Source organism: Carya illinoinensis, chromosome 9 (genome assembly GCF_018687715.1).
Source record: "Carya illinoinensis cultivar Pawnee chromosome 9, C.illinoinensisPawnee_v1, whole genome shotgun sequence".
Taxonomy (NCBI): Eukaryota; Viridiplantae; Streptophyta; class Magnoliopsida; order Fagales; family Juglandaceae; genus Carya; species Carya illinoinensis.
Window position 1 is genome coordinate 43,575,654 of NC_056760.1, and position 14,002 is coordinate 43,589,655.

At 33.4% G+C, this 14,002-nt stretch overlaps 1 protein-coding gene across 1 annotated transcript; it reads right to left on the minus strand.

Annotated features, from left to right (window-relative positions):
- Positions 1-12,903: 12,903 nt before the first annotated feature.
- On the minus strand, positions 12,904-13,707 carry LOC122277135. Its single transcript, XM_043087012.1, has one exon. The coding sequence runs from the start codon at positions 13,705-13,707 to the stop codon at positions 12,904-12,906; it is 804 nt and encodes a 267-aa protein (XP_042942946.1).
- Positions 13,708-14,002: the final 295 nt, after the last annotated feature.

Consider the following 14,002-nt stretch of genomic DNA (forward strand, 5'->3'; position numbering starts at 1 on the left):
TGATTAAATATTCGAAAACCTTTTATTACTTATATTTTTTAATGAATAAAATTTCATTAAACTAGAAAAAAAAATACAAAATAAGGGGGTAAAAAGTCCTAACAAAATGCCTTGCTACAATCAACACAGCTCATGGATATAAATATTAAAAAAATAAACAAAAAATAATAGTGGAGCCAATATATTGGTCAAAGCCCATGTTCCTCAACTAAACCAATTACGAGGATCGGTTTTTGATGGTATGGCTAGAAGCTACAATGGATAAAAGGTGCATTGCAGTCAAGATGTTTTGTAGGACTTGTTACAACCTCATCCTTCATATAATCGGAAAATGATAAAAGAGCTCACATATTCTTTTGGCAAAAGGGAAAACAAAAGGCTCTCTCTCCACACAAGGAAGGAAAAACCCTGGAGGTACAGCTAGAATGAGTGTGGCGCGTGCACCTGATGCAGGGGGATCCAAGACAGATGATGTTGAGCTGTCAGATTGCACCTTGATGGCGCTGAGATACCATGAGTTAGCAGATCAGCGCAAAAACGGGAATTGATTGTGATATGTTCCTCATTAGGGTTGTTTTGAGTGTGTTTCAATCTTTTGGCCATAACTTTGGCTACAGGTGTCAGAATCGCACATAAGACCCCAATTCGGAAAACTCTTTTCGACGCGCACGCTGTACACATGCTCCATGTGCCTTTTTTTCGACCTCAAATTCTACTGTTTTCCCCTCCGAATCACTAGTTTTATTATTTTTTACTATTTATGGTAATATTTCGCTTGTCAGTTAGGAAGTCATTTTAAATCCGATTTGGGCCGAATTTTTTTGTAGATTGCTTATTTTATTTCGAATTTCAATTTAGAGTGATTTTTCGAGATTTTGCTATTTTTGGCAAAATTCGAATAAACACGATTTTTGGCTATAACAGTTTGGCTTGTGGACTGATTTTCATTATTGCTTGATTTTATAATATTCCGTTAAACCCTAGAGACTTTTCTCTTTGGTTTTGGGCGATTTTTCTCTTGTGAATCATCTGTTGGAACTAGCCTGCAGGATAATCGCTATTCTGTCCGGCGTCAGCACATGTAGGTGTAGTGCACCGGATCGTTAGTCCAATTGGCCTCCGGTATGTTGTCGAGGCACGTCATGGTAGTGGTGGTGGTTAATTGATAAAGAGTAACGTTTTCTTTTAGAATAATGATACTTACGCATCATATTTCACAATATATTTTATAATAATATTTTAAGATGAGGGTATTTTTATAAAGTGATGTTACTTTTATAAATTATTTTATAAAAATACCTCTCGTTTAAAATATAATTATATAAAGTGTTATGAAAAAAATGTGTAAATCATTTTTCCTTTAGGATTTCAAATTGTGGGGGCGATGAGGGACGTATTACTCGCTAAGAGAGAGGCGCTTAAAAGTAAATGGTTGTAATATGTTTAGCTCCCATTTATATATTAAGAATATCTCAGTATACCTGTAAATAATAGTAAAATTATTTAAGTTAAAATATTTTATTAGATTTTGAAAAATAAAAGAGAAAAAGTTTAATAAAAATATTATAAATTAAAAATTTGTTTGAATATAATTTTATTTTGAAATTTGAAAATATTGTATTGTTTTTTATGTTTTGTTTAGAAATTTGAAAAAGTTATAATGATTAGGTAATGATTAGTAAAAAAGGTAAAAATTTAAAATTGAAAAGTATTTTATATTTAAATTATATTTGAAAAGGAAATATATGAGATTACTTAAGAATGATTGTGTTGCCAAACGGACCCTTAAGTCTTCTGCTTTGATGTCAAGACCCTTCTATTACTTACCGGAAACAAATAAATAATACCCTACTATTATGAGGCCTCATTTGGTTACAAATATGAGATGAGATAAAAAAATCTGTAAATAGTAATAAAATAATTTGAGTTAAGATATTTTATGAAATTTTGTAAAAGGAGAGACAAAACGTTGACTATAAATATTATAAAGTTAAAATATATATTTTTAATATATTTTTTGTTCTGAAATTTGAAAAACTAAATTGTTTTTTTTTTATATGGTTTGGAAGTTTGGAAACATTGTAATGATTAGGTAATAATTAGATGAAAAAGTTAAAAATTCGAAATTGAAAAGTGCTTGTATTTTAATGGCATTTGGATGTTGAGATGAAATGAGATTAGTTAAAACCATTTCTGAAACCAAAACGGGCCTGAGTGTTTATTGCCCTTGCTTCCTCCTGTTCTATATGGACTGTTTTGTACTTTTGAATCACATATATAGAATTCAATATTATATTTATTTATCTGTTTAATTTGAACAATCGGAATTAGTGGGTTTTTTGTTTGGTGGAGGGGATAAATCACATACCCATAATAGGTTCTAGACCTGGCCTAAGGGGGAGGGTCTCTTTAGAGAGGAAGAAGAGAAAGAAATAAGGAGGGGACAAAAGATTGAGGAAGGAGAAGAATTTTAGGAGAAAAAGTGGAGAGGTGATCTAAATAAGAGAAGATGTGACATAAAGCAAGAGAGAACTAGAGAATAAAAGTGTCCTTGAGATGAATATTAGGGGGAGGGGATTTCAAATTCTTTAGCTTCTTCAACCTCACAACATGAACTCCATTGGAGAGATCTGCACTAGAAGACAGAGCTCAGATCTCTATTATACAACGAGGATGAGAAACTATGAGAGATTATAAAACAATCATATTTTAGTGGATTCTCTCATCCAAAACTCTCGTGGACGTATGCATTATGCAGAACCATGTAAATCTGTGTATCTCCGTTTCTTCATTTTTCCTTCATTTATTTACTGCTCACCACCATGAACATACTCGTGGATACTGTACAGTAGCACCGATCCACCGCGAAGGGCTCCACATAGCACCGATTGAAGCCCGAACAGTCTCAGCTGGTCGGAAATGACTCTTTCTCCTATTCCAGCCTGTTGCACTATTTTTAAGGGTTAACAATTAATTTAAAATATGTCCAAAAAAAGTTAACGTGCTAGATATGCTCAATATTACACCCCAAAAATAAAAATAAAAAACTATTGAATGGAATTGTACTAGTGGACCAGGAAAAAATAGTAGTTAGAGGAAAGCTAAAATGTATCGATGGAGGACTTTATTTTTCTTTTTCTTTTTTTTTTTTCTCTCTCTCTTCTTTCACATGCTAGGTGTTTCTCTAGTTTGATTGAGTTCTTGAATGTTTAATTTTATGAAACTTCTTGGTTAATTTTCATATGAGAATACTCTCATTCCCACCACTTAGCCTCTAATGAATTGTAATTGTGGGATCAATTTTTTTTCCTGCACTTTAGATCAAACAGTTGCAGCCTTGGGCTACACTAATTCCCATTGGTTTAGATTTAAGTTCAACACAGGTCTTGATCAGCTTATGGTTTCGATTTCCAAATGCAGAAGCTGTCAAAGTAATACAAGGGTAAATCCCAATATCAATTTCACAAGAACAAAGGAAATTAAGCAAGTATTAACATCTCAGTCATATGGTGACAAGATATTTCGAAAAAAAAAAAAAACCTTAAACTACAAGGTAGAGCAAAGAACTAAAAAAAATGTAATAAACTCAAGGTATCATCCACTAAATGTATTAACCCAAAATGACGGCTATTTACCAAGGGGACGTGGACTGGTTTAAGAGTAAAGGTATTGGCTGTTTTGGAAGTTTAAGCACAAATAAAAACTGAAAATAAAGGTGAGTATATGCTTCTAAAATTACCAAAACTAAGAGACTTAGAGAAATTGTGTAGAAAATGAATTAAACTTGTAAGAAATAATAAATCAAATACTTGGGATGCAATTTTCACTCAATTCTAATTTGGGGATGAATTTACTTCTCTTTTCATCTTCTCTCAACCATTCTCTCATTCCTAGAAATCATGGTAAGATAATATAGCGATAAACCAATATTTTTTAGCCTAATAAAACTACTTGACAAATTATATAGCAACTATAAATAGTGAAAGAAAACCATCAAAGTCTTGTTACTAGTTCAAGCATTAATTGTGCCTCCACATCTACAACTGATCAAGGTTAAGAACAGAGAACTTCAATCATTTTTATATGTAAAATGAAATATAATCCAACAAGTTTATCATAAGAATCCCATAAAATTGAAGAAATTCAACCCAAAATAGTCATGAGTTACTCTTTGAATCCCAAGCTAAAAGTCTAGCTAAACATCTCTAGGTTAGCAAAATGCCCCAAATGAAAAGTAAAAACTAAAATCTCCATTGTTGTCTGAAAAGTGAAGGAAAAATAATGCAAGATGAAAATTGCCAATCCAAAACCAGAAAAAAAAAAAAAAAAGATAAATATGACTGGCCCAACCCAAAAATCGAAAATGCCTTTATATCTCATGCTGTTTTTTTTTCCCCTACTCCTGATTGGCTAGCTCCTACGCTAGTGCTTGAGGCAAATGTAAACATGATTTGTTCCAATTCCTACGCCAAATTGAGGCCACGATCATGCTCTGCCAGCCCTTGCATTCCTACATCCTAAAACTGCTTTTACCCCAGTCCATCCGTGCTTCCATCGTGGAGAATCACAAGGGTGTAGGTGCAAGCGAGCTCACCGGAAATCCAGCACCAAGTCTACTGTTTCCCCAACCCTCAAGTGCGTTGTGCTCTGTACATGCTCCGCCACCAATCCCTTGGTGCATAGTTGGGTATTTCTGGCCCCTTGCCAATTTAGTTCTTCCTTCCAAGATTACCACTTTAATGCAATATCCCTCCAAATTGGATGTCGGCAGCTCAAGTCTTTTTTCCAAAAAAAAAAAAATGCCCTGTAACATATAAGTAAGATATATAAGTGTTTAGCATCATGAGAAGAGTAAAATTAGGGTATTAATTCTGATGCGGCTTAGCAGTTGCATTATAAATCTTTTTACGTGCAAAATATCAGAGTTTATCAATTGACTCAAGTATCATAATCAATTGCATAATTAAGTACTTAACTCAAATTTTGGTTAAACAATTTATTCACTTTAGCAGCTTAATCATGCTGTTTAAACACTTTATCACATCCCCAACTAGTTTTTTGCAAGTGTCTAGCAAATAATGCGATCAAAAAGTGAATGATTAAGCTGTCCTTCAAAAATCACCGAACTCAAAAAAATCTCTACAAAAGATCAAATCATATCGAAGTCTTGGGCATTAGAATGTAGTGAGGTCAAGTTATAGTTCACACAAAGGCTTATAAAATTCTCTAGAACTCAAACAAATGAAATGTATTTAAATTTCAGATCTTTGAGTGCATCAAGTGTGTGAACAGATTACCATTTATTGGTTTCAAGATTTCTCACAATAGTCTTAAAGCAGCAACTTTTCAAGAAAAACTAAAGGTTTTTACTCCAATTCAAAACCATTACATTGGTGGTTTTCTCACAAAAAAAAAAAATCCCGGTGATAGGCAACCTTTTCCAATGTACCTACACCAAATGTTTTTTTTTTTTTTCTTGATCTTTGGCCTATCCCTTTACTGATTTATTTTACCTCCAATTTTATTTTATTTTTAGATGGAGTTTCTCATTCACTTTTTCTAGGCCATTAAGATATGGTTCATTGCAGTTCTTGTGAGTTGTTTGGATGAAAACCATTGATTGAAATCGAACAAAACAACAAAAGTATCTACTTGTGTCTCTTAGGGTCATCAATCAATAGTTTTGAACTACATTACCTAAGTTTGAGTTGCTAAGACTATTATAATGTCCTATGTTGAACTTAAATCTAAACCAATGGGAATTAGTGTATCCCAAGGCTGCAATTGTTTGATCTTAAGTGGAGAAGTTTGAAAACAGCCACTTTGCAGGGAAAAAAAAAAAAATAGATTCCACAATCACAATTCATTAGAGGCTAAGTGGTGGGAATGAGAGTATTTTCATGTGAAAATTTAATTAGGAAGTTTCATAAAAGTGAACATTCAAGAACTCAATCACACTAAAGAAACACCTAGCATGCGAAAGAAGAGGAAAAAAAGAAAAATAAAGTCCTCCACCCCCAATTGGAAATGAACATTATCCTCAATAATTAAAAAAAATGTCAAAAGAACAACAAAAGAGTGATAATGAAGAGAAGAGAAAAAGTACGTGGTCAGAAAAGGAAAATATAACAATAGAAGAGAGAAAACATATCTACAGAAACTAAAAATTAGAATAGAAAAATGTAGAAAAAAGATGAAATAAAATGACAGAGAAAGCAAAACATCAAGGCTCGGCTGAAGGGTCAGAATCCAACAAATAAATAGTGGTATCCTTGTAATACTCGAGTCTTACTACATAGGTCCTTACGTCATTTCATTTTATTAATTCTTCAAATTAATTATTTTAAGATAAAAATTGTTTTATTATCTTATTATTTTATTATTTTATTTTAAGATGGATATGCTTTTATTTTTATGTGGGTTTTTAAAATAAATTAAATACATGATTTTTAAAGCCTTATAGTATTTTATTTTAAAGCCCTCAAATTTTATTAATTATGAAAGAGTCCAAATGATTCCCACCATTAGATTTGGTAGGTGAAGTAATTATCTTTCTACAATAAATCCTAGCCATCCACTTCACCAAGCTTCTTAAGTAAGCTTTGACTAAGTTTTAAAGTGATTCTCCTTCTCTTTTCCATTGGTTACTTTAAGCCAAGAGGAATAAAGCTTCTTCCTTCCTCCAAGGCTACACCTAAAGCAATCAAAGAAGGGAAAAAGACAAAAGACAAATCCTTCAAGTCTTCTCCTTATCCGTTGGTTATCCTTAAAAGTTTGTGAGATAAGTTTTGACCAAGTGACTTAATACTTCAATTCTTGTTGAATCCATAAATTCCCTTGACTAAAAGAAGCCTGTGCCTTTAATTCATCTTAAAACCATTGGTCTATCTTCTAATCTTGTGAGACAAGCTTTGACCAACACTAACTTTCCTCCTTAAATTTGATTGGTTCTTCTTTAAGCTTATGAGATAAGCTTTGACTAAGTCTTAAAGTGAATTCTCTTCCCCTTTCCATTGGCTACCTTATAGCTTATGAGGTAAGTTTAATTAAATAGCTCAAGTCTTTCTTTCCCTTCCAAACCGTCGGCTACTTCAATAAAGAAGAAAATCTCTTCTTCTCTTCTTCTCTTCTTCCTCCAAAGCCAACGCCACTTCCCTCTTTTCTTTTCCTCTTCAAGAAATCAAACTCCTCTCATTTTCTTCAAGTTTTGGACCTCTACTTTTTCTCTTGAAAGAAGATAGGAGCTTAAGGTAAAAATCCTATTTTAACTCCTTTGATTTTAATGTGATTTTGGAAGCTAACTAAATTGTTTAGCTTATGTTTTGATGTTGTGTTTTGTATATACAACCCTGTTTTGACTGACCAAGTATGTATGGGCTGTATTTTGTAGTGACTTTCATATATATGTATTTATGGACTATTTTGAATAACCAAATATATAAGGAGATTGTGTTGGTATTGTGCTTTTATGTATATTTGAAATAAAAGATGGTTTTAACAAATGAACTTATTTAAAGTCTTAAATGATTCTTGGAATAAATTTGGTATGAGTATTTGTGTAGAGTTTATTTTGAAAGTGGGGTTATGTTTTATTCCTTAGGAGGCTAGAAGTGTTAAATTATTTTGGCTATATGTAATCCTATAAACTTGTTTTAAAAAGGGGTGTTAAATGATTTAATTATAAACTTTGATGTTAAGGATTTGAATTACTTAATGGGCTATTCTATCTATGTTATGCTTGATTAAATAATATGTGTTAACTAGGTTAATTACTTTCTTATATTATTATTGTAAAGGTTAGAAGAGAGGTTAGTTAATTAAGACAACGTTAAGGGTAGAAAGGACGTTAGATTTTAATATCGTGACTTTCTCTTTTAAAGGGAGGGCTAAAGAAATATTGTATAAGTATTAACATGTTTATGTTATTTATTAGAATATGACTTATATTGATGATTGGAAGTATTGAGGAGTATCGAGGTAAGTAGCTATGACCATGCTTCTTACACATAAAGCTCTCTTATGAAAGAATGTCTCTCTCTCTCTCTTCAAATGTTCTTGTAAAGAAATTGTAAATGTATATACTATGTACAAGTCATTTCTTGGTAGCCCCTATTAAGCACCCTATCGATTATAATTGTTTATATGTGTATAAGGTAATGCATGGACGTAGATGCTAAGTCATGCGATTTTCATACATGCTCTCTCAAAGTATTAATGCCCTACTTATATGTAACCATGACATAAAATGTTCTTTTTTTCAAATTAAATGCATATGCATCGAACTAAGAAAAGATAATGAAAATGTTTAACTGCAAAGAAAGAAAAGAAATGAAAAGAATGTTAAGGCATGAAAATACGTAACTACATGAAAAATGATATTTAAGCTTATTCTTTTAAATGACGTTTTTTTATGAATGAACTGTTAAATGAAAAGAACTAAAAAGTAAAGGATTGCAAAAAAGAAAGAAGGATTGAAAGGAAATGAATGTTTTAATGTATGAAATTACGTAATGGCCATGACTGATAAATGAATGATGATACCAAAGGACTGGGCATATTGCAATGTCAGGAAAGTAGTACTGGCAGTGCACCCAGTCTTGATGGAAAGGATTCCTAACCCTTGACCACGGGCAGAATCAGGTCCAAAAGACCGCTAACCCTAATACACAGGGCGTAATAGTGTGTACTAGCCAAATGAAAATGAAAGATGAAAGTAAAGGTATGCATGAAGGTATGATGTAAATGTATGTATGAAGGTATGACTTAAACGTATGCATGAAAGTATGATTTGTATGTATGCATGAAAATATGATTTAAATGTATGCATGAAAGTATGATATATGTATGCATGAAAATATGATTTAAACGTACGCATGAAAGTATGAAGTAAGCATGTGCATGAAAGCATGACTAAACTCTTAACTATTATACATGAAAGTATTGTTTAAATGTTATGCATGAAAGTACTGTTTAAAATGTTTATGTATGCATGTTTTCAAAAGAAAAAAGTAGATGATTAATAAGTTAACAGTATGGTGTACTGCTCACTAAGTATTATACTCACTTTGTGTTTATGTTTTAAACTTCCAAGTGATGAGGAAAAGGCTGGGGAGCAGGGTATTACTGCAGAGGGAGAGGCAGACATTTAGTGTCTTTCCTGTTTGCTCGAATTTACATGAGGGACAGGTTATGTTTATGGATGTTATGTTTTTAAGTTGGGATAAGTCCCTTGTCGGGACGTTTTTTCAGGTTTGACTTTAAATCATATATAGATTTGGTATGGTATGACCATTATGGTGGAGTGATGGTAACCCTTATATATTGACTTAGTGCATTCTTGTACGTATGATAGAGATAGAGTCTCTTCCTAACTAGAAAAATTATGTTTTTATAAAAGTATGAGACTCTGAGAGTCTGTTTATGGAGGAGTGTTCAATAGAATGTCTATCAGGTATTCCCTTTATTAAATTAGAAATTTAAACGTGTGTCATGTTCATGCTGATCACATATATATATATATAAATAGAGAAGAGAGAGAGAAAAGAAAGAAAGAAAGAAGATCAAGTATGTACGTAGCGATTCCACCCTACCCAAGGCGGGGTTGTTACAATCCTCTGGTGAAAAATTGTCAAGAAAAGGTTTGAGTAGCTGTCCATTAATCTTAAAAATATTACCATGGTGTGGATTAGGGATTTTCATAGTCCCATGTGGAAACACTGTCTGAGCAATATAAGGATCACTCCATTTGGATCGACGTTTACCGGCAAATACATGGAGCCTGGAGTTGTAGAGGAGAACCTTTTGTTTGGGGAGAAAACTCTTTCTCAGAAGTTTCTTATCATGAAAAGTCTTAGTTTTCTCCTTGTAGAGTTTAGTATTGTCGTAGGCATCACGTCTCTACTCCTCTAATTCATTCAGCTCCAATTTCCTTAAAGCACCATAATTTTTAGTGGCAAAATTAAAGTGTTTTACAGCCTAATAAGCCTTGTGTTTTAACTCAATAAAGAGGTGACACGCTTTACCATAAACTAGACGATAGGGAGACATGCTTAGGACAGTTTTAAAAGCCGTCCTATAAGCCCATAAGGTATCCGAAAGCCTCAAAGACCAATATTTCCTATTTGAGTCAATTGTTTTTTCAAGAATGACTTTGATTTCATGGCTGACCAACTCAACTTGGCCATTGGTTTGGGGATGATAAGGAGTTGAAATTTTGTGATGGACCCCATATTTTTTTATTAAAGTCGCAAATGGTTTATTGCAAAAATGGGAACCTACATAATTAATTAAAACCTTTCGAATTCCAAACCGAATGAAAATGTTATCTTTCAAAAACTTCAATACCACCGGATAGTCATTGGTCCTATATAATATTGCCTCGACCCATTTGGAGACGTAGTCCACAACTACAAGGATGTAAAGATAATCAAAAGAAGATGGAAAAGGACCCATAAATTCAATTCCCCAACAATAAAAAATTTCTAATGCTAAAATGAGTTGTAAGGACATCATATTTCTACGGATGATTCCACCTAGTTTTTGGCATGGTTCGCGTGATTTACAAAAAATATATGTATCGTTGAACATGTGGAGCTAATAATAACCACATTGCAAGATTTTAGCTACTGTTTTCTTTGCTAAAAGTGGCCTCTACACGCACTAGTATGACATAATATGTGTCATACTAGTGCGTGGAATGTCACAATTAGGCACACACCTCCTCAAAATTTGATCAGAACAATATTTGAATAAATATGGGTCATTATAAAAGAAAGACCCGACCTCTAGTTTAAACTTCTTGATGTCTTAAGAGCTCCAATGTGGTGGGGTGTGTCCTGTTACCAAGAAATTGACAATATCAACAAACCAAGGCAAAGAATCAACAGTTCAAAGTTGCTCATCAAGAAAGGAATCTAAACCAAGAGCAGAAGGTTTAGAATTTTCACCAATGAGTTGAGATAAGTGGTCGACAACCATATTTTCCACCCCCTTCTTATCCTTGATGATGATATTAAATTCCTGCAACAACAAAATCCATCTAATTAGTTGAGGTTTGACATCTTTTTTAGTGAGCAAATATTTAAGGGCTACATGGTTAGTGAATATAACAACTGGAGAGCCTAAAATGTAAGCTCTAAATTTGTCAAAAGCAAAACAACTATTAATAACTCATTTTCAGTGGTGGAGTAATTTTTCTAAGCTACATCAAGTGTTTTGATTGAATAGTAAATCACAAATGGAAGTTTATCTCTCCGCTTACCAAGGGCAACACTTATGACAAAATCACTAGCGTCACACATGATTTCAAATGGAAATGACCAGTCAGGTGGTTGAATTATAAGTGTAGCGACCAACATAGATTTGAGTTGCTCAAACGCAACTTGACATGCATTAGTCCAAGTAAAACGCAATCATTAGCTAACAATTCACACAAAGGTCTCGATATGGAACTAAAATTTTTGATAAAACGCCTGTAGAACCGGACATGTCCTAAAAATGATCTAATATCCTTGACAGTTTTTGGAATAGGTAATGTCAATATTAGATCAATTTTGGATTTATCAACTTCAATACCTCGAACTAAAATGATGTGCCCACGAACAATATCTTGCTGCACCATAAAATGGCATTTTTTTCAATTTAAAAGCAGGTTTTTCTCTTCACATCGAGCTAAAACAGCAGCAAGGTTAGTAAGGCATGCATCAAAAGAATCACCATAGACTGAAAAATCATATAAATACTTCCAACATATGCTCAACCGTGTCACTGAAAATGCTTAACATGCATTGCTGAAATGTGGCGGGTGCATTACAAAGTCCAAAGGGCATTCTCCTAAATGCAAAAATTCTAGACGGGCAAATAAAAGTAGTTTTTTCCTAATCTTCAAGGAGGCTATTTCAATTTGATAATATCCCCAAAAAATCATCAAGAAAATAATAAAAACTATGGCTCGCAACTCTTTCCAAAGTTTGATCTAAAAATAGTAATGAAAAATGGTCATTTCTTGTGACAGCATTTAGTTTCCTAAAATCAATGCACATGTGCCATCCTGTGATGGTTCTAGTTGGGATCAACTCATCATTTTTATTTTTCACAATTTTAAGCCTAGATTTCTTAGGAACTACTTGAATAGGACTTACCCATCAACTATCCGAGATGAGATAGATGATACCTACATCTAAGAGTTTCAAGACTTCATTCTTTACCATGTCCTTCATCGTAGGATTCAACCTCATTTGCATTTCTCGATTTGGTGATGAATTTTCTTCTAGAAAAATTATATGTGTGCAAATGGTGGGACTGATTACTTTGATATCCACAACAAACCATCCAAGTGCTCCTTTATGTTGCTTGAGAACCCGTAGGAGCTGCTCCTCTTGCTCAACTGAAAAAGAAGATGAGATAATACATGGAAAAGTGTTAGTTGACCCAAGAAAAATATATTTCAGCGTTTCAAGTAGTAGTTTCAAAACCGAGGCTAGAGGAACTTCATCCAATGGTTGCTAGTTTATGGATTGAATAGGCAAGTCTTCAAAGTTGAGTCACCACAACGAGTCCATTTTGTTACCTGTACTAGAACTTACTGCATTAGTATCCAATAGTTCAGTAGTTTCCAATGTTTCAAACAAAACATGCTTCAATTGACCCTCTTGCTCTAACAAGAAAAATTATTCAGCAAGTAAGGACTCCAAACAATTCACTTCCTGGATTTCTTTCAAATCTTGGGGCTGCCTACAAGTGTTGAACACATTTAGCTCCAACTTCATATTTCCAATAGTCAATTTAAGGATGACACTTTGAAAATTTAATAAAACGTTGGAAGTAGCCAAAAGTGGCCTCCCTAAAATGAAGGGTGCCTGAAAAATATAATGAGGAGTTAATTGGACATCTACTACCTCAAAATCAATGAAACTTGTCTACTTGCACCAGCACATCTTCCACTACTCCTTTATGCTTTTTAATTGAACGGTCAACTAATTGCAAGATGATAGAAGTTGGTTTCAACTCTTCTAAACCAAGTTGTTCATAGGTGTTGTAAGGAAGCAAATTCACACTAAAACCTAATTCTAGTAATACTTGGCCTATTTTCGAGCTTCCTATAACACAAGCTATTGTTGGAGAACCTGGATCTTTATACTTAGGAGGAGTATTGGATTGAATAATGACACTGACTTGTTCCATGAGAAATGCATTCTCTTGCACGTTAAGCTTTCTTTTAACCGTACACAAATCTTTAAAAAAATTGGCATATGTTGGGATTTGCTTAATGGCATAAAAAAGATGAATGTTAATGCAAATTTGTCTAAAAATATCTAAAATATCAGCATGATGTTTATGTGAAGGAACCAATCTTTGAAGAAAATGTGCCAGAGGAGTTATCTTTGGTCCCAAAGAAACATCAATATCAGATTTTTTACCTTGTGCATTGGAAATGGAACCTTCACTATTCTTGTCAACTTCAAGACTCGATGTATCAACCTCTTTACCACTATAAAGAGTTATTATGGCCTTGCAGGTCTTTAAATTTGCTTCAGTAGAGGATGAAGGCTCTATGGCAGCAACTTGGACTTGAGGATTTGGTTGGGGTTGAGATGGGAACTTGCCTTTCTCTTGTGCATTCAAGGTTGTGTTCAACTTGGTCAAATTATTCTTTATGTCATTGATGGTTTGAGAAGTTTGGTTATTTATGATGGTTTGACTTTGCATGAACTATTGAAGAGTAGATGCCATTTGTTGAAATAGGCCATCCATGAGTTTTCTAGGTGCTGGAATTAGTGCATTTTGCTAGGTGTGAACTGAATATTGAGATGCACCAGCTCCAGGATGTGTTGAACTCATGGGATGATCATTTATCCAGCTAAAGTTAGGATGATTTCTCCAACCTACATTATAAGTGTTAGAATGGTGTAGAAAAAGGCTTAGAAATCATGTTAATATGGTGAGAAGCATCGAACAAGACTTCCTTAAAAGCTGGAATAGTAGGACATTCAGATATTGCATA

Coding starts and splice junctions, on each gene's coding strand:
- LOC122277135 (XM_043087012.1), bottom strand. CDS start 13,707: ATGCAAAGTCAAACCATCATAAATAACCAAACTTCTCAAACCATCAAT.